Source organism: Schistocerca nitens, chromosome 1 (assembly GCF_023898315.1).
Source record: "Schistocerca nitens isolate TAMUIC-IGC-003100 chromosome 1, iqSchNite1.1, whole genome shotgun sequence".
Lineage (NCBI taxonomy): Eukaryota > Metazoa > Arthropoda > Insecta > Orthoptera > Acrididae > Schistocerca > Schistocerca nitens.
The window spans coordinates 443094965-443120447 of NC_064614.1; the positions used below are offsets into that span (position 1 = coordinate 443094965).

The following is a 25483-nucleotide window of genomic DNA, read 5'->3' on the forward strand; positions in this document are numbered from 1 at the left end:
TCCGTCACATAGTCGCCTTCACGTTCTTCCACCTAGTCTTGTGAACGATTATCACTCTCATCACCAAGAACTTTAGATACAATGTGGTCTTCCTCGTCATTGCAGATCTGCAAAGCCGTATTTCTTCGAGCTGACGTGGGTTAGACAAATCGTAATAATTCCAAGCCATCCATATCTGTGGAGAATGTGGAGTGTAAAAGAGAAGACAGCAGGCTAATTACGTATTCGGGCGCAATGTGCCTGAAAGGACAGCTCAATATACTATACGTATTTTCGCAAAATATTCAGAAAATTCACACTACTCACCCATCAAGTTCTTCCGTCACATAGTCGCCTTCACGTTCTTCCACCTAGTCTTGTGAACGATTATCACTCTCATCACCAAGAACTTTAGATACAATGTGGTCTTCCTCGTCATTGCAGATCTGCAAAGCCGTATTTCTTCGAGCTGACGTGGGTTAGACAAATCGTAATAATTCCAAGCCATCCATATCTGTGGAGAATGTGGAGTGTAAAAGAGAAGACAGCAGGCTAATTACGTATTCGGGCGCAATGTGCCTGAAAGGACAGCTCAATATACTATACGTATTTTCGCAAAATATTCAGAAAATTCACACTACTCACCCATCAAGTGAGCAAAATAGCAGCTCTGATGAAAAAAAAAAAACTAAACATACACACCTCCGTAATTGAGACGCAGTCATGCGAAATGACCTAGTGAGGCCACTAATGTCAAATCTGCTTTCCAAGAAAGCTGCGCGAAAACTAATGTTGTGAGCACCTACTGAAGATAGGAAGGTATAATGGCGGGGAAATCCCACGCCATCTAATTGGAGAGAGGGCAACAAAAACGCGTGTGCTGTGTCAGTCAGGCTGATTGCGTCGGGTGGAGGGTTACCAGACCAGAAGCTTGTGGCAGCTCTTCTCCTGGCGGAAAGACTGGCTTGCGGCGCTGTTATATTCATACTATTTGATCAAGTCCCCTGTATGTTATATCGTTGCTTTCAAATGACACTGAAAAAACTGTATAGTTCCATTAAAACCAGAAGTCGGCGACTACAAACGACAAGAATTACTTGCGAACGTCAGGGAACTTTCCGCAGTGCCCACTACTAGTGCGTAAACTATATCTCAGCACATTTGTTCATTCTGGATATATTTGGGGTAGGCTGTCTTAGCTGCCTAACCCTGTACAGAACTATGTTGATTACTGAAGGAATTTATTATGAGTGACGCAAGAGATCGAAGATGCGTGGTGAGATTGAAGAAATTATTCAGATAGTTAAGGGAGACGAAAATTTAATTATGATGAGGGACTGGAATTCGAGAGGAGGAAAAGGAAGAGAAGGAAAAATAGTAGGTAAATATGGATTATGGGAAGGGGATGAAACAGGAAAAAAATGTTCAAATGATTGTGAAATCTTATGGGACTTAACTGCTAAGGTCATCAGTCCCTAAGCTTACACACTACTTAACCTAAATTATCCTAAGGACAAACACACACACCCATGCCTGAGGGAGGACTCGAACCTCCGCCGGGATCAGCCGCACAGTCCATGACTTCAGCGCCTAAGACCGCTCGGCTAAACCCACGCGGCATGAAAGAGGAAGCCGCCTGGTAGAATTCTGCACAGAATATAATTTAATCGTAGCTAACACTTGGGTCAAGAGTAACGAAAGAAGGTTGTATACGTGGAACAGACCTGGAGACACCGGAAGCTTTCCGATTCATTACATAATGGTAAAGCACATATTTTGGAACCAGATTTTAAATTTTGAGACATTTCCAGGGTCAGATGTGGAGTCTGACCACAATTTATTGGTAATGCAGTGTATTTTATTACTGAAGAAAGAGCAAAACTGTAGAAAATTATGAAGATGGGAACCAGATAGGTTGAAAGAACCAGAGATTGTTGAGAGTTTCAGAGGGAGCATTAGGCAACGATTGACTAGAACAAGAGAAAGCAATATGGTAGAAGAGGAATGGGTAGCTTTGAGAGATCAAATAGTGAATGCAGCAGAGGATCAAGTAGGTAAAAGGAGAAGGCCTAATAGAAATCCTTGGATAAAACAGGAGATACAGAATTCAACTGATAAAAGGAGAAAATATAAAAATGCGGCAAATAAAGAAGACGAAAGGGAATAAAAACGCCTAAAAATGAGACTGAGAAGTGAAAAATGGCTAAGCAGGAATGCCTAGATGACAAATGTAAGAATTTAGATTCATATTTCACTAGAATAAAGATAGATATCGCTTACAGGTAAATTAAAGAGGCGTATGGAGAACAGAGAGGCAGCTGTATGTGTATGAAGAGCTCAGATGGAAAACCAGTTCTAAGCAAAGAAGGGAAAACTGAAAGGTGGAAGGAGTATGTAGAGACTCCATACAAGGTAGATGAACCTGAAAGCAATATTATAAAAATGGAAGAGAACATAGAAGGAGATTAGATGGGAGATATGATACTGCATGAAGAATTTGACAGAGCACTGAAAGACCTAAGTCGAAGCAAGGCTCTGGGACTTGACGACATTCCATCAATACCACTTATAACCTTGGGAGAGCCAGCCATGACAAAAGTTTTCCATCTGCTGTGCAAGATGTTTCAGACAGGCGAAATAACTTCAGACTTGAAAAAGAATGTAATAATTCAAATTCCAAAAGAAGCAGGTGCTACCAGGTTTGCGAACTATCAGTTTCATAAGTCATTGTTGCAAAATACTAACTCGAATCATTTACAGAAGAATGGAAAAATTGGTAGAAGACGACCTCGGAGAAGATCATTTTGAATTCCGGAGAAATGGAACACGTGAGGCAGTACTGACCCTATGTCCATCTCAGAAGATAGGTTAAGGAAAGGCAAACCTACATTTATACTATATGTGGACTTAGAGAAAGCTTTTGGCAATGGTGACAAATACACTCTTCGAAATTGTGAAGGCAGCACAGATATAACACAGGGAGTGAAAGGCTATTTACAACTTCTCCAGGAATCAGAACGGCTGTTATGAGACATGAGGGACATGAAAGAGAAGCAGTGGTTGAGAAGGGAGTGAGAGGGGATTGTAGCATATTGCCAGTTTTAACCAATCTGTACATTGAGTAAGCAGTAAAGGAAACAAAAGAAAGATATGGAGTAGGAATTAAAGTTTAGCGAGAAGAAGTAAAACTTCGACGTTTGCCAATGACACTGTAATTCTGTCACAGACAACAAAGGACTTGGATGAGCAGTTGAACGGAATGGGCAGTAATGTGAAAAGAGGATGTAAGATGAATATCAACAAAAGCAAAATAAGAATGTTGGAATATAGTCGAATTAAATCAGGTGATACTGAGAGAATCATATTAGGGAAGGAAGCACTGAAAATAGTAGATGAGTTGTGTTATTTGGGCAGAGTAATAACTGATGCTGGCCAAATAGAGACGATATACATTACAGACTACCAATGGCAGGAAAATCGATTCTGGAGAAAAGAAGTTTGTTAACATTGAATCTAGATTTAAGTGTTAGGAAGTCTTTTGTGAAAGTATTTGTATGAAGTGTAGCTATGTATGGAAGTCAAACAAGGATGATAAACCGTTTAAACAAGAAGAGTGTAGAAACTTTTGAAATGTACTCTTGATAAGAATGCTAAAGGTTAGGTGGAGAGATCATATAATTCGTGAGGAAGTACTAAAGAGAACTGGGAAGAAAGGGAATTTGTGGTACAACCTGATTAGAAGAAGTGATTGGTTGATAAGACACATTCTGAGCAATCAAGGATCACCATTTGGTGTTCGAGGGAAGTGGGGGGGGAAGGGGTAAAAATCATCGAGGGAGACCAAGAAATGAAGGTTCAGAAGAATGTAGGTTGCATTAGTTATTTGAAGATGAAGAGGCTTGCACAGGATAGAGTAGCATGGAGAGCTGTATCGTATCAGTTGTCAGACTGAAGGCCAAACAACAACAACATAAGAAATGGCTGTCTAGTAGTGTGGGCTAGATAGACTGTTGCTATCCAATAAATAAGCACTAGCTAGAGATAATTTAAATCGATGTTGGGCATTCCAAATAAGAATTAAATGAGTTTGTAACTATTTCCAGCTTGTGTTAAACTTCTGAAGGCCGAAAAACCATATCACTGCTTTGCTTATTGCGCTAATCGAAAACAATACATCCTACAGAAAATTCACAAAGCACCAAACTGAAAGAGCATAAAATTTTGCGTGGAATGACAGACTTAAAAGTTAAAATCTGTCCAGTCGTATAGTCTGAATCGATCGTAAAAGTAGGCAGTTTTTATCAATTTGGCGGAAAAGTTAGTTATTTTCGTGTTCCAACACGTGTAATTCAGAATAGGTATTCCTGCTTAAGGGAAGTCTCTCTAACTAAGGAACCACTTTTGAAAAAGCTTAGGTATCCGAGTAATGAGGGAATTAGTATATTTCATCAAAATATACAAAGTATTAGAGATAAAGTTAGTGAACTGCTTATAGATGTTGACTCTGAAATTACTGGTATATCTGAACACTTCTTAAATAAGGAGATAATTCAGAGGCTTCCTTTACCAGGATACAGATTGTCTGGCAGCTTTTCGAGGAGCTGTTTGCGGTGTGGGGGAGTAGCCATGTATGTGAAAAACGGCATCCCATTTGAGTCAATTGATGTTTCAAAGTACTGCACTGAAAAGGTGTTTGAATGTTGTGCAGGTGTGGTTAAATTTAACGGAGCTATACTTCTAACTGTTGTTATTTATAGATCCCCAGACTCCGATTTCACAACATTTTTGCTAAAGCTAGAGGAGATTCTTGGTTCACTTTATAGGAAATACAAAAAGTTAGTTATATGTGGTGACTTCAATATTAATTGTATAAGTGATTGTGCAAGGAAGAGGATGCTGGTAGACCTCCTTAATTCATGTAATCTTATGCAAACCGTATTCTTTCCAACGAGAGTGCAAGGGAACAGTAGAACAACCACAGACAACATTTTTGTTCATTCCTCATTACTAGAAGGGCATTCTGTTAGCAAAAAGGTGAATGGCCTTTCAGATCATGATGCACAAATTTTAACTCTAAAAGATTTTTGTGCTGCATCACGTGTTAAATATAGTCAACAGCTGTTTAGGAAAGTTGATCCAGTTGCTGTAGAGACCTTTGTAAACTTCATCAAAGAACAAGAGTGGCAAGATGTTTATAGCGCTGACACAGTAGATGATAAATATAATCCTTTTCCTCATGCTCTTTGAAAGTTGTTTTCCGTTAGAACGTTCAAAACAGGGTACTAGCACAAACAGGCAGCCTGGGTGGCTGACTAAAGGGATAAGAATATCTTGTAGAACAAAGTGGCAATTATATCAAAACGATAGAAATAGTCAAAATCTAAATGCAGCAGCCCATTACAAACAGTATTGTAAGGTGCTTAAAAATGTTATTAGAAAGGCAAAAAGTATGTGGTATGCAGATAGAATAGCTAAGTCTCAGGATAAAATTACAACCATATGGTCAGTCGTAAAGGAAGTGGCTGGTCTGCAGAGACAGGTCGAGGATATAGAATCAGTGTGTAGTGGGAATGTCCGTGTTACTGCAGAGACAGGTCGAGGACATAGAATCAGTGTGTAGTGGGAATGTCCGTGTTACTGATAAGTCTCATATATGTACACTATTTAATAATCACTTTCTGAATATAGCAGGTGAACTAAATAGAAACCTAGTCCCAACAGGGAATCATATAGCGCTCTTAGAAAGAAGTGTTCTGAGAATGTTACCTGAAATGCTCCTCCATGATACTGACAAGAGGGAGATTGAGTTAATAATTAAATCACTAAAGACCAAGAACTCTCATGGATATGACGGGGTATCTAGCAGAATACTGAAGTATTGTTCTATGTATGTTAGCCCAGTACTTAGCCATATCTGTAACTTTTCCTTTAGGAGTGGTCGGTTTCCTGACCGATTAAAATACTCGGTAGTGAAGCCACTTTATAAAAAGGGAAACATTGATAATGTTGACAATTTTAGACCTATTTCTATGCCATCGGTGTTTGCTAAAGTTATCGAGAAGGTTGTATATACAAGGTTACTGGAGCATTTAAATTCACATAATTTGCTGTCAAATGTTCAGTTTGGTTTTAGAAATGGTTTAACAACTGAAAATGCTATATTCTGTTTTCTCTGTGAGGTTTTGGACGGATTCAATAAAAGGTTGCGAACGCTAGGTGTTTTCTTTGATTTAACGACGGCTTTTGACTGTATTGACCACAAAATATTACTGCAGAAGTTGGACCATTATGGAGTAAGGGGAGTAGCTTACAATTGGTTCGCCTCTTACTTTAAGAACAGAAAGCAGAAGGTAATTCTCCGCAATTTTGAGAGTGGTAGTGATGTTCAGTCCCAATGGGGCACTGTTAAGTGGGGCGTTCCCCAAGGGTCGGTGCTCGAGCCACTGCTGTTTCTTATTTATATAAATAATATGCCTTCTAGTATTACAGGTGATTCAAAAATATTTCTGTTTGCTGATGACACCAGCTTGATAGTGAAGGATCTTGTGTGTAATATTGAAACAGTATCAAATAATGTAGTTCATGAAATAAGTTCGTGGCTTGTGGAAAATAATTTGATGCTAAATCACAGTAAGACTCAGTTTTTACAGTTTCTAACTCACAATTCAACAAGAACCGATATTTTGATCAGACAGAATGGGCATATTATAAGCGAGACGGAACAGTTCAAGTTCCTAGGCGTTCGGATAGATAGTAAGCTGTTGTGGAAAGCCCATGTCCAGGATCTTGTTCAGAAACTAAATGCTGCTTTATTTACCATTAGAACAGTATCTGAAATAAGTGACACTTCAACACGAAAAGTAGTCTACTTCGCATATTTTCATACGCTTATGTCGTATGGTATTATTTTTTGGGGTAATTCTTCTGGTTCAAAAAGGGTATTTTTGGCTCAAAAACGGGCTGTTCGAGCTATATGTGGTGTGAGTTCGAGAACCTCTTGTCGACCCCTATTCAATAGTCTGGGAATTCTGACATTGCCCTCACAGTATATATTTTCTTTAACGTCGTTTGTTGTTAGCAATATTAGCCTATTCCCAAGAGTTAGCAGCTTTCACTCAGTTAATACTAGGCAGAAATCCAATCTGCATATGGAATGCACTTCCTTGACTCTTGTGCAGAAAGGAGTGCAGTATTCTGCTGCATCCATTTTCAATAAGCTACCACAAGAACTCAAAAATCTTAGCAGTAGCCAAAATTCTTTTAAGTCTAAACTGAAGAGTTTCCTCATGGCTCAATCCTTCTATTCTGTCGAGTAGCTCCTGGAAGAGCTAAAAAATTAAGCAAATTCCAGTGTTACATTGTTGATTTTCGTTATTTAAACTTACTACTTGTCACCTGAATATGTTTTTTTTTATATTTCATTTTATCTGTTTCTAATATCGTGTTATAATTTCATGTACTGACTCGTTCCATGACGATGGAGACTTCTCCTTAATTTGGTCCCACGGAACAGTAAATAAATAAATAAATAAAAAATGACTACTCCAAATGTAAAGTTTCATGCAGAAAAGTTGTAGAGCATCGAATTCTGCGTAAAAAAGAGTTCCTTAATTTTAAAATTCACTCATGCTTTTGCAAAGATGAAAACAAACACGTAAAAATATTCATAGCACTCAACAGTAGAGGGACAGAGTATGTTGTGGTGCATTTTGTTAGTGCGGGTTGCCTACATCAGAGGTAGGTATACACTCAGGGGCAAACCTATTGTTCTGTTAAGTGCTTTTCCATGTCAACCTATTGTTCTGTTAAGTGCTTCTCCATGTCAACCTATTGTTCTTCTTTGATTGACAGGTACTTAACCTATTGTTCTGCTAAGTACTTTCCCATGTCGCTGCACTTAATCTATGGTCACCCACCCCCTCCCCCCTCAGGAAGGGGATGCTGGCACATTTTGTTAGTGTGGGTTGCCTACATCAAGGGTAGGTATGCACTCAGAGGCAATTCTATTGTTCTCCTTTTATTGACAGGTACTTATTTTATTGTCCTGTTAAGTGGTATTCCATGTCACTGCACTTAACCTATTGTTCCCCCACCCCTCCAACTCCTACTCCCCCTCCCCTCACTGCTACAGCTATACTTTCAAAAGGTTCAAATGGCTCTGAACACTATGGGACTTAACTTCTGAGGTCATCAGTCCCTAGAACTTAGAACTACTTAACTAAGCTAAGGACATCGCACACATCCATGACCAAGTCAGGATTCAAAACTGTGACTATAGCGGTTGCTCAGTTCCAGACTGTAGTGCCTAGAACCTCTCGGCCACCCCAGCCAGCTATGCTTTCAGGTCTGAGTTATTAGAATAGCCCCCCTCACTCTTATCTATTTGATTGACTGCTTAATTAAGTTGATCAATTAATTAACCTCACCCCATCTGGTAAACCCCCACCCCCTCTCCTCCCTCCCAGAAAATGGTAAGAAAAACACTCAGTTCATCATTCATTTGGAGGGAAATCGTTTGCTGTGTATGGAATACTGTTTTAGACGATTCAAGGTAGTATATGGAATATATGAAAAGGGTACATTGTTTATTTATAAAAAAATTCATTTTTTGGCAGTTGGATTTCTCTTGCTCATCATTCTGTGCTGTTTCGAAACATGTACGTCTTGCAAGAAGCAATTACATGGGGCAAACATGTTGCATAACCTAATGTTAGGCACTGTACTCTGGGTGTCTAAACCTAATGTTCAGGTCTTTGTCAGCCCTTAACCTATTGTTTTGTTAAGTGTTTTTCCATGTCACAGCACTTAAACTATTGTACCGCCTATGATAGGAAATTAAGTAATCAGTTATGTCCTCCCACCATTTTCTGGTATAGTTTTCGAATCATTTCTCCTCACGTAACTTGCTGTTCTGCTCCATGTCACCCACTCGCACACACAACCCCCTTAACTAATGTGTTGCTAACACCATGTTGATATAAACAATTCATTCAAATTAATTAAATCGATATTCATCACATATATTGGATAGTTTTTTTTTTTAATTCACGGCATCCTATTTGTCTTAGAGTATTGTTCGTCTCACACAGATGTCAAAGTGCACCAGTTTTCTCAAAATCGGAAAGACAGGTTAGTAGCCATAGGAGGGGTAGTGTTCGTTGCAGTTGACAAAAATATTGTCTCTGTCAAGGTCAAAGTGGAGTGCGACAGTGAAGTCATCTGGTCATGTATAACAGGCATAGATGAAACCAAGTTAATTGCTGGATGTTTTTACCGGCCATCTGATTCCGCTGTGGCAGTTGTAGAGTGATTCAAAGAAAGTCTAGGGTCAGTAGGGAATAAATACCCAGATCTGCAATACTACTTGGAGTCGAACCTAGCAAGTATAGGCTGTGATGTCTATGTATTCATTGCAGGGGGTACAAACAGACAGTCGTGCGAAATAACATTGATCACGTTTTCTGAAACCTGTATCGAGCACCTAGCTCGGCAGCCCACACGCAGTGCAAATCTCTTAGACCTTGTAGATACAAATAGGCCTGATCTTATCGACAATGTCAGTATAGAAACTGGGATTAGCGATCAAAATGTCATTATACCAAGTTAATAAATCAGTCAAGAAGACTAGGAAAATGTTTCTGCTAGACAGAGAAGATAAGTAGTTGTTATCATCTCACTTAGAGGGTGAAATGACGTTACTTAGTTCAGGTAAGATGGACACAGAGGGATTATTAACAAAGTTTAAGCAGATTGTAAATAGTGTTCTGGAGAGTTATGAGCGTAGTAAGTGGATCAAGGCTGGAAAAGACTCATTACCGTTAATAACTAAATTCGGAAGATGCTGAGGAAGTAGAGGCTGTTGCACTCTCGGTTCAAAAGAGAACACACAGATGTCGACAAGCAAAGGCTAACAGAGATTCGTGCGTCTGTGAAAAGATTGAAAGGTGGCTACACTGAGCCACAGCGACAGAGATCGCTAGAGAGCATTGTTCCGCCGCCTCCACGGGAAGTGATTATTGGGATGTCGTAGTGGGCAGTGCTTGTCCAGGACTCGTAGTAGTCAGTTCGTATTCAGATGTGCTAGTAGGGAGTGCTTGCTGAGATGTGATGCTGAAAGGTTCTTGTTGAGATGTGGTAATAGTGAGTCGGTGTGGAGATATATTGTAATGATTAGAGTGATTTTGGTCAATATATGAAGGTAACGAAACTTGATTTATTTTTCATTATTTCCATGTTTTAAATAATGTGTCATTACAGGTTCAGTCAACAAAGCATCTGGCTTGTGTTCTCGGATTAGAGTGTAATTGTGGTTCTCTTGAGTAATTATGGTATTTGTATTTTCTTTAATTAATTCAGTATAAATGGTATTTGAAATTCTTGTCTTTTGAAGAAGAACCGTGCCAGATGTGTACGTTGAGTCACACTCCCACACACAGAACAGTGATACTTGTGCTTTGGTTTCGTAGGTTTTATAGTTGCTGGGGACTTAATTAATTAATTAATTAATTGTGTTAATGAAAATTTCCATTTCATTCCTTGTTGTTGTTCTATGCAGTCAGATAGCGTAATAATACTAGTCAGGGCCAACCGTTACGAGACTTCGTAAACGGACAGACAGCTACAAAAGCAGAAATTAAAATTATTTGCATTACATAGAATTAAGCCCCCATGCACGTGGCGACCACTGCTTCGGATCGTCCCTTGGAATCTTTTGATTGTAAAAATAGTAGACAGTAGCATTGTTGTAGTAACTTGTAGTTTAGTAATTATAGTCTGTTTTGCATGTGTAGATTTGGTAATTGTCATTCTTATAATGGTATTTTTTCTCTGAATTTGATTTGTTGTCTTGTATACGCGTTTGACGATTTAGTGCAATTATTTCAATTGTTCGTTAATCGTGTTTGAGGGAAACATTTCGAGTGAATGGTATTGTTGATGATAAAGAGTCATTGTGTGTAATTTTCGTACAGTGACGAGTTTTGTTTGTTTTGTAAATGATTACGCGATCAATGAAAAAGGCAAAAATGATGAATAGTGAGAATGATGAAATTGTTGACATGGCGAACTCGCCAACACAAGAGAACAGTATGTTGAATAATGAAGTGGAAAACAATGTAATAAGTCGGGAAAATAGTCCGGAACCAATTCAAAACTTTTCACAATTAGAAAATTTTCAGAATTCGAGACTAACGACAGAAGATTCTGGAATAGTATCGAACACAGATGGCTATACAGCTATGACGAAGGAAACTGGTTTTGCGAGAAATGATAGGGGCGAAAAGAATTTCGAACCAGATCAAATGGAGCAGTTGATGGGTATAATATTAAATTTGGGATCTGAATTAAAAACACAGATGGGAACAATGGAAACACAGTTTAGATCTGAATTAAAAACACAGATGGAAACAATGGAAACACGGTTAGATTCACGAATAGGGACTTGTTTTAAAAATATGAAAGATGAATTAAAGAGAGAAATCAGAGAAGAAGTACAACCAATTTTGAATACTCACAATAGTAGATTAGTTGCAGTAGAGATTAGACAAAGGGAACAGGATAGAGAACAGGAAGAAAGAGATCGCGTGATAGTACAAAAATTTTCAGAGTTAAATTTACAACGTGCACACGATAAGGAAGAGATATTTGAGAGAATCGAGGAATCCGTACCAAATGACAGAATAAATAACCTAACACAACAATATGAACAGTTAACTACCAAATGTGTCAACACTGAAACCCGAGTCGCGACACTTACGGAAGACGTAGGTAAACAGAGAGAAAAAATAGGTGACTTATCGGAAAGAGTTGAGGAAATTTCAGATAAATTGACAAATCTTAGTTTACATGGGGACAGAGATTCGGATGATACAGCTCCATTACCATTTGCAGAAACCGAAGAGTACCAGAACATAAATAAGCATGTTGAAAATCAGGGAAAGTTTAATGAACGCGTTAAAAGGGAAGTAGAGGCATTACGAAAGCAAGTCAAACAAATCGAAGGTGAAATTGTAGGAAAAGACAGCAAAAGAAATTTAGAATCACAGGTAGCAGAGGGGTTTGAAGAAAGTAATTTGTTTCATTTACGGGATGCAACAAGAGAGCGCCAGGCGCGCGAACTTGACAGTAATCGACATTGGGACTGGGACAGACGCGGTAGGTCTTTGTCGCCAGGAGGCGAAAACTTTGACTATAAACACTTTTTGACTGTTCGGAAATTTAAGATCTTCCGCAATTCTAAGAATGACATACATCCATGTGCATGGTTAGATCAATTTATGTATGCACTCCCACCAAATTGGCCACTAAGTCACAAACTGGAATTTATGTGTGGATATTTAGAAAACGAACCGGCGACGCGGATGCGTGCACTCATTAGAGATTGTAATAATCTGAATGATTTTTATCATGCATTTCTATCGGCATATTGGTCCGAAAACACGCAAGACAGAGTCAAACACAGTCTTATTATGCAGCGTAATTTCAAACAGTCTGAGTTCCGCACGCCGGCAGAATACTTTGAAGACATGATTCGAAAGAATCAGTTCTTGTCCAACCCTTATAGCCCGACTGAATTAATTCGCATTTGTTTAACTAAGATGCCACAATCCATAAGACAAATTGCTTTAGCTGGAAGATGTAAAGACGACATCGAGACTTTTAAGACTTTATTGCAAGAACTTGAGTATGACAACGACGACGGGACTTCTTGTAACTTTTTCAGTAACAGTAATTACGATAGATTTTCAGAGAAAAGGGATGGTGATCGGAACGGGTGTTATATGGGTAATTTTGAGAATGACAGACGTAACAGACAAGACAATAGATACCAGCCTTATGACAATAACAGACGTTCTAACAGAGATTACACAGACAATTATAATAGCGGTAATTCTTACCGGAATGATCAATCATACGGAAACAGTAATCGGTATCATCAAGACAGAAATTATTCATACAATAATAGAAACTCTTACTACAGAAATAACCAGGGTAGTAGGTCTAACAATAATTTCAGAAGTGACAGTCGAAATTATACAAGAAGTAGTTATGCAGACAGACAGGAAAACAGAAATTTTAATAACAGACACAACCAAGAATTTGCATCTAACAGACAGGAAGGACCTAATTGGCATCCTCCACGTGACAGAACTTCAGAGAGACAAGTGCAATTAGTAGAAATTGATCCGCGAAATGACGCGAATAATCAAAGACGTGACGCAAACAATCGACAATGACTAGCAGCTTCAGCTTCTGGCAGCAATATAGACGGTTCGGAAAGTAATGACACTACGACTTTACACTACGTACGCCTGGAAGACATGAGAGACATTTTGCTAGATGAAAAGGAAAATAATGTAGACGCATTTTTACATCCTGTTATTGAAGTATGTGTGGGTAAGAATAAGTTCACTGCAGTTTTAGATTCTGGGAGCCCATTGAACGTCATTAGTGAATCAGTTTTTCGTATATGTGAAAGAATTATTGCCTGTCCTGTGTTACCTATTTCTAAAACTACAATTCGAGGAGCGATTTCTGGAAAAGGTGTGGAAGTTAAACAACAGACCAACCTAAATTTTATTTGTCAAGGATACGAATTGTCTGCTAATTTTATTATTGTTCCATTACTCAGTACACAGATTATATTAGGTATGGAGTTTCTTAACACATATAAGGCAATTTTGAACTTTAAAGAAGGAAGTGTGAATTTGACTGTTGCCGGAATGCCGAAATGTTTGAAATTTTTCGAGTGTTTAGCAAGATCTGAATCAGATACAAAATGTTTAAGGTTTCTTACTTCTGATGCTTTCGTTGAGCATTATGACGACAGTGTGTTTATTCACGACAATGACAATAGATACAGAGACGCGATGGAGGATATAATTAGTAGCGAAGAATTAATTAATGAAAAGGTTAAGAAAGCCGAAGTGCCAGATGACGTTGCAAAAGAAGAGCTGCACCACATTTTGACTTCACATGCTACAGTGTTTAGTCATCACACAGGAACTATACAAGGCTTACAATATTTATTTAAAGTAAAAGAACACACACCATTTCGCGGGAAAACGTACGCTATTCCTTTGGCTTACAGAGACAAGGTTAAGAATGAACTTCAATACATGTTAGATCAGGGCATTATTGAGCCAGCAGTCAGCCCTTATACCAGCCCATTACATGTCGTGCTTAAAAAGGATGGGTCAATTCGTTTGGTTCTGGATTCCAGACAGATAAATAATATTATTATTCCTGAAACTGACCGTCCACAAAATTTAGATGAACTTCTTCAACATTTCCATGGAATTAAAGTTTTATCCACGATTGATACGCGCGCAAGTTTTTGGCAAATAGAACTCCACCCTGATTGTAGAAAATATACTGCCTTTTTAGCCTTTGGTAACTGTTACCAGTTTCGGAAATTACCGTTTGGACTTACTGTATCTTCAGCAGCATTCATTCGTAGCTTAAATGAAATTTTACCTGTTTGTCTTCGTGACAATATTACTTCCTATGTTGACGACATTCTTATTGCTAAACGTTCTTGGAGTGAGCACAACAAAATTTTGGATTCATTATTACGTATTTTTGCACGAGTTGGCATGACAGTGAACTTGGAAAAATCAGAATTTGATCGTTCTCAGGTGAAATTTCTCGGTCACATTATTTCTACAGAAGGTATTCTTCCCGATCCAGAGAAACTAGATGCTATTCGTAATTATGCTGTTCCTACCACAAAACGTGATGTTCGTAGTTTCCTTGGTGTTTGTAATTTTCTTAGACGTTTTGTTAGACTGGACAATTTGGCCACACCTCGTTTATGTGAACTATCTGGAAAAAGTTCTAATTGGTGTTGGGATGAGGAAGCTCAGTCAGAATTTGAACAACTTCGTGATGCTTTAGTTGCTGCTCCACTTCTTTCACATCCGGATTTATCTAAAGATTTTTGTTTGGCGACGGACTCATCATACAAAGGCCTAGGTGCACATTTATTTCAAGAGATAGAAGAAAACGGCGTTGTAGTACAGAAGACTATTGCATTTGGAAGTCGTGTTCTCTCTAAATCCGAAAAGAATTATTCGATTACGGAACTTGAAGCTTTGGCTGTTGTTTGGGCTTTCACAAAATTTCGCACATTTTTGTTTGGCAGACATACTAAGGTTTACACCGATCATCGAGCTCTGGAATTTCTTATGTCGACAAAATTAACTCATGGCAGATTGTCACGATGGGCGTTGTACCTACAGGAATTTGATTTTCGTATTGTTTACATACAGGGATCTTCAAATATTGTTGCTGATGCTTTATCACGTGCACCTATGGGTTTGAAACAATGTGCTGAAGAGGACTGCAAAGAAAACCATTATTGTTTGATGTACATTCAAGGTGTTGCGTTTGAGAACTTTATTTCGTCTTCGCTCCAGGACATCGCTAAGGAGCAAAATAAGGATCCAATCTGGAAGGACATTAAGGAGAAGTGGAGGAGACAGGAAAGCGTAGCGATTAGACAGCATTATTTAGTTCGCAATGACATTCTTTTCAAACGAAAATCGGTCGACAACTCTGTTTGGTTAGTTTGTATTCCTGATGAGTGGGTCAATAAATTGATTTGGTACACACATTTCAGTTATGCGCATTTTGGTCCCAGAAAATGCTTTCATAAATTACGAGAAAATTGCTACTTCAGTAATATGGAAAAACGTATTCGATCTGTTCTTGCCAAATGCAAATTATGTCAAAAGGCTAAGCCGCCAACAGTTTCTCACAGAGCACCGTTGTTTCCTATCATTCCAGCGAAATTAAAGGAGATGGCTGCAGTTGATTTGTTCGGTCCAGTGGTTCGTTCTACTAATGGTTTTGCGTACATTTTCGTAGCAGTGGAATTGACATCAAAATATGTGTGTTTTACACCTTTACGCAAAGCAACAGCTCGTTCAGTATCTAATGCTTTCATCAAACATTTTCTTAAAGAAGTTGGTCATGTTGATAAGGTTATATCAGATAATGGATCACAGTTTCGCTCTAAAATTTGGCTTCGTACTCTACAGCGTCGTAAAATTAAACCAATTTTCATTTCACTTTTTCACCCTCAATCTAATGCTTCAGAGAGATGGATGAAGGAAATCAATAAATTGTGTCGTCTTTATTGTCATCAGAATCACAGAACTTGGGATCAGTATCTTCATATTTTTCAAAACATTCTGAATGAACTTCCTAACGACTCAACTTCTTTACCGCCTCTATTGATATTAAAAAATAAAGTACCAACAAATCGCATTTCTGAAATCGTTCCTTTTCCGCCTTCACGGAAACTGCGGCATTCTGAAGTTGTCAACCTGGCTCTACAAAATATTGCATCTGCGGCTGCTAGAAGAGAGAAATCAGCTAAACGTCCTGGTCGTTTAAAAATCTTGTCAGTTGGCCAGAAGGTGTTAATTAAGTCCCACCGTTTGTCTCATAAAGGAAAAGGCTTGTGTCGCAAATTTTTTCTGCTTTATAACGGTCCATTTAGAGTTCGCAAAATTATTCATGATAACACTGTTGAAGTAGAAACTCTTAAATCTCGGCGCTCTAAAGGAATACATCATATATCAAACGTTAAAATTTTTGTGGAATGACATACTTTAGAGAAACTAACAGCTACATGTAAACATGCGGAGAGTACAAGGATACCGCGCTGTGTTTTGGCGGCGGCGCGTACTCAAAGCAACAGTCAAGTCGGCGCGCCGCACAAGGCAGTCGTTGACCGCAAACAATCACTTCTTACGTCACGCGCCTACAGCTGATCGAGCGCCCAGTGTGAATGCACTGACAGACGTAAATAAATACACAGTTTAATTTCTCCGAATAAATTCTGTATAAAGCTATAAGGACTTCATAAATTATGTTATTAACGTTCAGTATTTTTCAGGATACGGTTGTATAAAGTATTTAAGACCTTCAGGTAAATTCTGTGCGTGTCCGACGTTAAGACGACTTGCTTTGGAGAAAATTTTCAGGAAGAAGGTCATTTCGAAGAAGAAAGTAATAAATAAAAAAAAAAGGTAACGGTTAATTGAGCTTATTTTTCAGGTAACAGAATTCCACTTAGGTACGTACTTTAAACGTAATTTGCTGCTTGCGATTACGTGATTCATACTTTGTGCTAATTTCATGTTCTATGAATTTACTAGTGAAGCGACGTGCTTACGCATGTTAACTGATTTTGACAATGATTGACTAATGAACAGGGTTGTTATTTGTATATATTATGCATCGCTTGGCTGCTATGCTTTTTCACTGATGTCATATTTTTTTATTATGTGCCTGCTGTGCTTATTAATTTAAATTATAATTGTCACCTGATTAATTGTGCTGATGTGGTTAGATATGTAAGTTATACTTTGTGATTTATCTGCTTGCGCCTTCATGTTTACTTATTAAGATTACATATAAACATTTATTTGCTTATGCTGATATGATGCTAATGACCTGTTTATTATGATAGATAACATATTTGCTGCCTTGCTTATGGATTGCATATTTACACATTTCTGTTTTGTTGTCATAACTACTCTTCAATTTAGTATATAGAAATGCTGATATACTGTGTACAAACATAGAGACTAGGTTACACTATGGTATTAATTGTAGATTGTTCGCTTGGCAGAGCCTCGTTATAGGGATTGTGCTGCATCCACTTGTTGACACTCTGTTCTCTGCTGGTGTATTTACTCGCTATTGCATGTTTTGCTTACGGTCAGTGCCTTATATTTTTAAGATAAGAAAATGAACTGCTATAATTCGACGAACAACATTAGTAAAAGAAAGTCATAGAAGTCACATGAGCTGAGGTTTTATGGAAGCTGTATAAATTTATGCTAATAGGAAGGAAGCTAACGACATGACATACCAAAACTAGGTTTAGACCATTGACAGTATTACACTGCATTTTTCGTGAGCAATTGAAATAGGAAGTGACACTTGACACAAAAATACTCCATGTTTGCTTCTGCTATGATTCTTGAAGTGGTGTACACACTGTGAAATATTATGATTATTCACACTCCGTAATCGTACTTAATTACTGAGAGTTATTCGAACTAAGTCTGTTAGAGGTCATGTATGCATTTCTTTTATTTAATGATGGACAACGAACCAAAATGTATCTTATAATTTATAATGAGTAGAAAATTTGGGTCAGATGGATTACACAGAGGTTGTGTGTTGACACTGTGTCTTCGGATTGTATGGGATGATGAATTGAAGTTGCACTAGGATTTTGTCTGTACTTGTTCGAGGAGACTGACTAGAGGAAAGAGTTGTTATGGAAGCGAAATGATATTGGTGCTGAGGTTTATATGTATCGACGTATTATTGAGGTATTGAGATTAGGTGAAGTAGATGATTATTGGAGTTTTCGTGGACAAAAGGTAAGGTAAATGATATTGATGATCGACGTATTGAAAAGGTATTAGTGAAGTATTGAGATGTTGTGATGCTAATGATTATTGGAGTTTTGGTGGATAAGAGGTAAAGTAGATGAGGAGCATATTGTTTTTGTTGGTTTATATGGAACAAGGAGGATGAAGATGGCAGACTAGAACACTAAAGTAGAAAGAAGATTGCCTACACACACACTTTGTTAAATCAATAAGCAGTATACATTTTTTTTTAAGAGAGGAAGTATTTGCATATCTTGGCTCACTGACAGTTGTTCAGCAACAGTACATTTTGATCTGGCTTGGCAAACATTGGTCTTGACATGATGACTATGACGTTGACTAACTATTATTGACTGTTATACATTGCTGCCACTACTACTTGATACACATGATGAACATAAAATTTTGACAGAATTGCATTTACACAGTTAACACTATTCAATTACACAGTAGCACTAATGTGGATGAAAGATGAGTGAGTGTGTTTTGTGTGTTTTCCTTTTATAATCCCAGAGAAGTGATCCCAACCTATCTCCTAAATATTATTTCACTTGTTTGTTGTGGCTTGCACTGACACCCATAAATATTATAGGTTAACTGTTATTGTGTACTGTAATAGTTAATGTGACAATTACCTGATATCATTTGTGTGTTTATTATGATTTGTATGTTTAGTGTAAGAGCATTGATAATAATTTGTTAAAGAAATTGTATGTGCATTCAAACTATTGTTCATGACTGAACTGTCTCAGTAGTTATGGTGAATAGTATGGACTGTTACTTGCACTTTTTCTACATGATTGGTGCCACAAGGACATGTTTAATTTCTGCTGATGAACTGTGTGATCAGTGATTGTAAAAAAAAAATTATGGACTGTTACTTGTACCTTTTCTACAATATTGGTGCCACTAGGACATGTTTAATTTCTGCTTATAAACTCTGATGAACAGTGTGATCAGTGACAGTGTATTTTATTGAACTGCTTCTGCTGAGAAATGTGACTTGTTGCTGTGTGTACCTGCTCAACATTGCTGGGTACCACTGATGGACTGTTTCTACTGAAAAGATGTCACCTGTTGCTGTGTGTACCTGCTCAACATTGCTGGGTACCACTGATGGACTGCTTCTACTGAAATGAAGTCACCTGTTGCTGTCTGCACCTGCTCAACATTGCTGGGTGCCACTGATGGATTGCTTCTACTGAAATGAAGTCACCTGTTGCTGTGTGCACCTGCTCAACATTGCTGGGTGCCACTAATGGATTGCTTCTACTGAAATGAAGTCACCTGTTGCTGTGTGTACCTGATCAACATTGCTGGTGCTACTAATGGACTGCTTCTACTGAAATGGTGTTACTTGTTGGTGTCTGCACCTACTCAACATTGCTGGGTGCTACTAATGGACTGCTTCTACTGAAATGGTGTTACTTGTTGGTGTCTGCACCTACTCAACATTGCTGGGTGCCACTGATGGACTGCTTCTACTGAAAAGATGTGACCTGTTGATGTCTGCACCTGCTCAACATTGCTGGGTGCCACTGATGGATTGCTTCTACTGAAACGAAGTCACCTGTTGCTGTGTGCACCTGATCAACATTGCGGGTGCCACTGATGGACTGCTATTGAAAAAATGTTACTTGTTGGTATTTGCACCTGTTGACCATTGCGGGGTGCTACTGCTGGAACTGTCAACTGCTTATTCTTGGGCTATGGAAAGCGTTTATGTGAATATTTGTATAAACTGATTTTTTGTGTATTACTGTTTGTGGAAAGTTATGAGACTCTTACCTGCACATATTCGTCATTGCTGACGCTATTGATTGAACTGTTTAACCACATGATACTTGTGTAAACTGTTATGTAAAGTCACATGTATGAAAGAATTTGTATTGCTTACTGTATTTTATATATTAGGTTATTGAAAGGTCAGTGCAAAGCCAAAATTTTATCTAGTTATATGATATTTACGTATTAATATTATCTTTTATTTTTGTCTGTATTTTTTTGACGAATTTGGTGGTATTTTCACCACCAATGCTGGCAAAAATACCATCAAATTCTAGCCGTGGAGGAAGGGCATATGAAAGGTGGCTACACTGAGCCACAGCGACAGAGATCGCTAGAGAGCATTGTTCCGCCGCCTCCACGGGAAGTGATTATTGGGATGTCGTAGTGGGCAGTGCTTGTCCAGGACTCGTAGTAGTCAGTTCGTATTCAGATGTGCTAGTAGGGAGTGCTTGCTGAGATGTGATGCTGAAAGGTTCTTGTTGAGATGTGGTAATAGTGAGTCGGTGTGGAGATATATTGTAATGATTAGAGTGATTTTGGTCAATATATGAAGGTAACGAAACTTGATTTATTTTTCATTATTTCCATGTTTTAAATAATGTGTCATTACAGGTTCAGTCAACAAAGCATCTGGCTTGTGTTCTCGGATTAGAGTGTAATTGTGGTTCTCTTGAGTAATTATGGTATTTGTATTTTCTTTAATTAATTCAGTATAAATGGTATTTGAAATTCTTGTCTTTTGAAGAAGAACCGTGCCAGATGTGTACGTTGAGTCACACTCCCACACACAGAACAGTGATACTTGTGCTTTGGTTTCGTAGGTTTTATAGTTGCTGGGGACTTAATTAATTAATTAATTAATTGTGTTAATGAAAATTTCCATTTCATTCCTTGTTGTTGTTCTATGCAGTCAGATAGCGTAATAATACTAGTCAGGGCCAACCGTTACGAGACTTCGTAAACGGACAGACAGCTACAAAAGCAGAAATTAAAATTATTTGCATTACATAGAATTAAGCCCCCATGCAAGATCTATGCGCGAATCGTACAACTAACACTGTCATACTTTAGCAAAAGATCTGGCAGAGCCGGCCGCTGGTGGCCGAACGGTTCTGGCGCTACAGTCTGGAACCGCGCGACCGCTACGGTCGCAGGTTCGAATCCTGCCTCGGGCATGGATGTGTGTGTTGTCCTTAGGTTAGTTAGGTTTAAGTAGTTCTAAGTTCTAGGGGACTTATGACCTCAGCAGTTGAGTCCCATAGTGCTCAGAGCCATTTGAACCATTTGATCTGGCAGACAACCCGAGAGAATTCCGGTTGTTGTTGTTGTTGTGGTCTTCAGTCCTGAGACTGGTTTGATGCAGCTCTCCATGCTACTCTATCCTGTGCAAGCTTCTTCATCTCCCAGTACCTACTGCAACCTACATTCTTCTGAATCTGCTTAGTGTATTCATTTCTTGGTCTCCCTCAACGTTTTTTACCCTCCACGCTGCCCTCCAATACTAAATTGGTGATCCCTTGATGCCTCAACACATGTCCTGCCAACCGATCCCTTCTTCTAGTTAAGTGGTGCCACAAACTTCTCCCCAATCCTATTCAATACTTCCTCATTAGTTATGTGATCTACCCATCTAATCTTCAGCATTCTTCTGTAGCACCACATTTCAAAAGCTTCTATTCTCTTCTTGTCCAAACTATTTATCGTCCATGTTTCACTTCCATACATGGCTACACTCCATACAAATACTTTCAGAAATGACTTCCTGACACTTAAATCTATACTCGATGTTAACAAATTTCTCTTCTTCAGAAACACTTTCCTTGCCATTGCCAGTCTACATTGTATATCCTCTCTACTTCGACCATCATCAGTTATTGTGCTCCCCAAATAGCAAAACCCCTTTACTACTTTAAGTGTCTCATTTCCTAATCTAATTCCCTCAGCATCACCCGACTTAATTCGACTACATTCCATTATCCTCGTTTTGCTTTTGTTGATGTTCATCTTATACCCTCCTTTCAAGACACTATCCATTCCATTCCACTGCTCTTCCAAGTCCTTTGCTGTCTCTGACAGAATTACAATGTCATCGGCGAACCTCAAAGTTTTTATTTCTTCTCCATGGATTTTAATATATGTCTAATCGCTAAGGGGGTCTAAGGCTTCCATTCAGTCCCATGTTGACCAGTCTGGTGTGGCAGTTGCTAACAAAACTAAAGCTGAAGTATTATATTTCGCGTTTAAGAAATCGTTCACGCAGGAGAATCGTACAGACATGGTATCTTTTGACCGTCGGACAAACTCCCTTAGGCGGCCGTTGTGGCCGAGCGGTTATAGGCGCTTCAGTCCGGAACCGCGCTGCTGCTACGGTCGCAGGTTCGAATCTTGCCTCGGGCATGAATGTGTGTGATGTCCTTAGGTTAGTTAGGTTTAAGTAGTTCTAAGTCTAGGGGACTGATGACCTCAGATGTTAAGTCCCATAGTGCTTAGAGCCATTTGAACCATTTGAAACTCCCTTCTTGACGACATAGTAAGAAGTATTCCTGGGTTAGAGAAACAACTGAATGATTTGAAAGCAAATAAATCACTTGACTCCTTACCGAGCTTGCATTTATCGTGAATCTGTCGCCCAGCACAAAGTACCAAGCGACTGGAAAAAACGCATGTGACTCCTGTATGTAAGAAGGACAAAAGAACGGACCCGCAAAATTACAGGCCAGTACCCCTAACTTCAATTTGCTGCAGAGTCCTGGAATACATTCTCAGTTCGAATATAGTAAATTTTCTTGAGACTGAGAAGCTTACGCCCACAAATCAGCGTGGTTTTAGAAAGCACTGCTCGTGTGAAACTCAGCTTGGCTTTTTCTCACATGCTACACTGCGAATTATGGATGAAAGGCAACAGCAGATCCCATGTTTCTAGATTTCCGGAAGGCATTTGATACGGTGTCCCATTGCAAGCTGTTAACAAAGGTACGAACATATCGAATAAGTTCACAGATATGTGAATGACTCAAAGGCGTCTTAAGTAATAGAAGCCAGTCGTTGTCCTTGACAAGAGTGTGGCCCAAGGAAGTGTGACAGGATCGCTGTTGTTCTCTGTATATGGTTCAAATGGTGCTGAGCACTATAGGAATTCACTTTTGAGGTCATCACTCCCCTAGAACTTAGAACTACTTAAACCTAACTAACCTAAGGACATCACACACATCCATGCCCAAGGCAGGATTCGAACCTGCGACCGTAGCGGTCGCGCGGTTCCAGACTGAAGCTCCTAGAACCGCTCGGTCATAACGGCCAGTTGTTCTCTGTATACACAAATTATTTATCGGACGGGGTGGGATGCAATCTGCGGTAGTTTGCCGATAATGCTGTGGCTTACGGTGTCGAAGTTGAGTGACTGTAGGAATATGGAAGATGAGTTACTTGTTAGACAAAATTTCTAGTTGGTATTATGAATGGCAGCTAGCTCTAAATGTGGAAAAATGTAAATTAACGCAGACAGGTATGAAAAACAAACCTGTAATGTTCGGTTACAGCATTAGTACTGTACTGCTTGACACAGTCACGTTGTTTAAATATCTGGGCGTAACGTTGCAAAGCGATTTGAAATGGAACGAGCGTGTGAGGACTGTGGTGGGGATGGTGAATAGTCGATTTCGTTCTATTGAGAGAGTTTCAGGAAAGTGTGGTTCACCTGTAAAGGAGACCGCATGTAGGACGCTGGTGCGATCTATTTTTGAGTACAGATCGAGCGTTTGTGATCCGTACCAGGTCGGGCTGGAGGAAGACTTTGAAGTAATTCAGAAGCGCGCTGCCAGTTTTGTTACTGGTAAGTTCTAACAACACGGAAATGTTACGGAAATGCTTCAGGAGCTCAAACGGGAATCCCTGGATGGAAGGCGACGTTCTTTTCGAGAAATACTGTTGAGAAAATTTATTAGAGAACCGGTGTTTGAAGATGAGTGCCGAATGGTTCTACTGCCGGCAATATACACTGCGAGTAAAGACCACGAAGATGAGATACCAGAAATTATGGCTCATACGGAGGCATATATGCTGTCGTTTTCCCCTCGCTCTATTTGCAAGTGGAACAGGAAAGGAAATGGCTAGTTATACAGGGTACCCCTCCCCACCTCCCCCCCCCCCCCAGCCGACACACACACTGTACGACGGCTTGCAGAGTATCTATGTAGATGTAGATGTAGATGTTTTGATACTGTTGTCAATAGATTCACCCAGCTGTTTGAGGTCGGAATTGAAACATGACATTGCCACTTTATGAATTCATTTCAACTGAAATCTCTAACTTGAAGAAGGAATTGAAAATATAAACTGAAAAACAGTTTAGCAACTACAAAGTACAGCTGGGTGAACATATAAATTTCAGATATAACTTTATTACCTCTAATTTCAATTCTAAACTTAGTAAGTGCGTAATCTTCGTGAAATGTACACACAAAGAGTCCAAGGTAAATGTGTGTAAAGTGTTACCTAGTATAAGTGCCAACATTACGCAGGAGCAGTGCACCATTTTTAACAACTTTGCAGTAGAGATGAATCATACACTTGGTCCCAAGCGGAAAGAGTCGGAGTCATTTCGCAGTGTACTACTAAAAAATGTCGAGTGACTAGGGCCTCCCTTCGGGTAGCCCGTTCGCCGGGTGCAAGTCTTTCGATTTGACGCCACTTCGGAGACTTGCGCGTCGATGGGGATGAAATGATGACAATTAGGACAACATAACACCCAGTCCCTGAGCGCAGAAAATCTCCGACCCAGCCGGGAATCGAATCCGTGCCCTTTGGATTGACATTTCGCCGCGCTGACCACTCAGCTACCGGGGGCGGACAGTGTACTACTGACACAGAATACTTCTGTGAATGAGGAATAGTATAAAACTGGCCATGAAAATCAACATTTGTCATAACGAATTGTGCATCATCCACCGGTTTCCTCAGCACTAGCTGAATTTACAGGATGTTACTTTGATGCGCAAGGCGCAGTGCTTCCAAAATTGTGTATGAAATACACTGACGCAGGCAGAAACATAGAAGTGATTGCTGCTGGTATAGAGAGAATGTGGCCTTTTCCATTTGTGGAGGGTTAGTTGCTACACCCAGGCATAATTACGATGATTAAGATTCTTATAATGGGTAGAAGGTTTTCATGCACATCGTGGCGAAAGTAAGAACCCACAACAAAGGCAAGGTGGCAGCCCGATAATTCACATAGTTGACAGCCGAGGCAGGAGGCCAATTCCAGATCGCACGCAATGTAATGGTAGCCATTGTGGGACGTC

At 39.2% G+C, this 25483-nt stretch overlaps 1 protein-coding gene across 1 annotated transcript in view; it reads right to left on the bottom strand.

Annotated features, from left to right (window-relative positions):
* Positions 1-350: 350 nt before the first annotated feature.
* The window catches only part of LOC126253318 (pyruvate kinase-like), a 147895-nt gene continuing 122762 nt past the window's right edge, over positions 351-25483 (bottom strand). Inside the window, exon 8 of the mRNA XM_049954612.1 lies at positions 351-425. Coding sequence (XP_049810569.1) covers positions 351-425 — 75 coding nt within the window. The remainder of the gene's footprint in view (positions 426-25483) is intronic.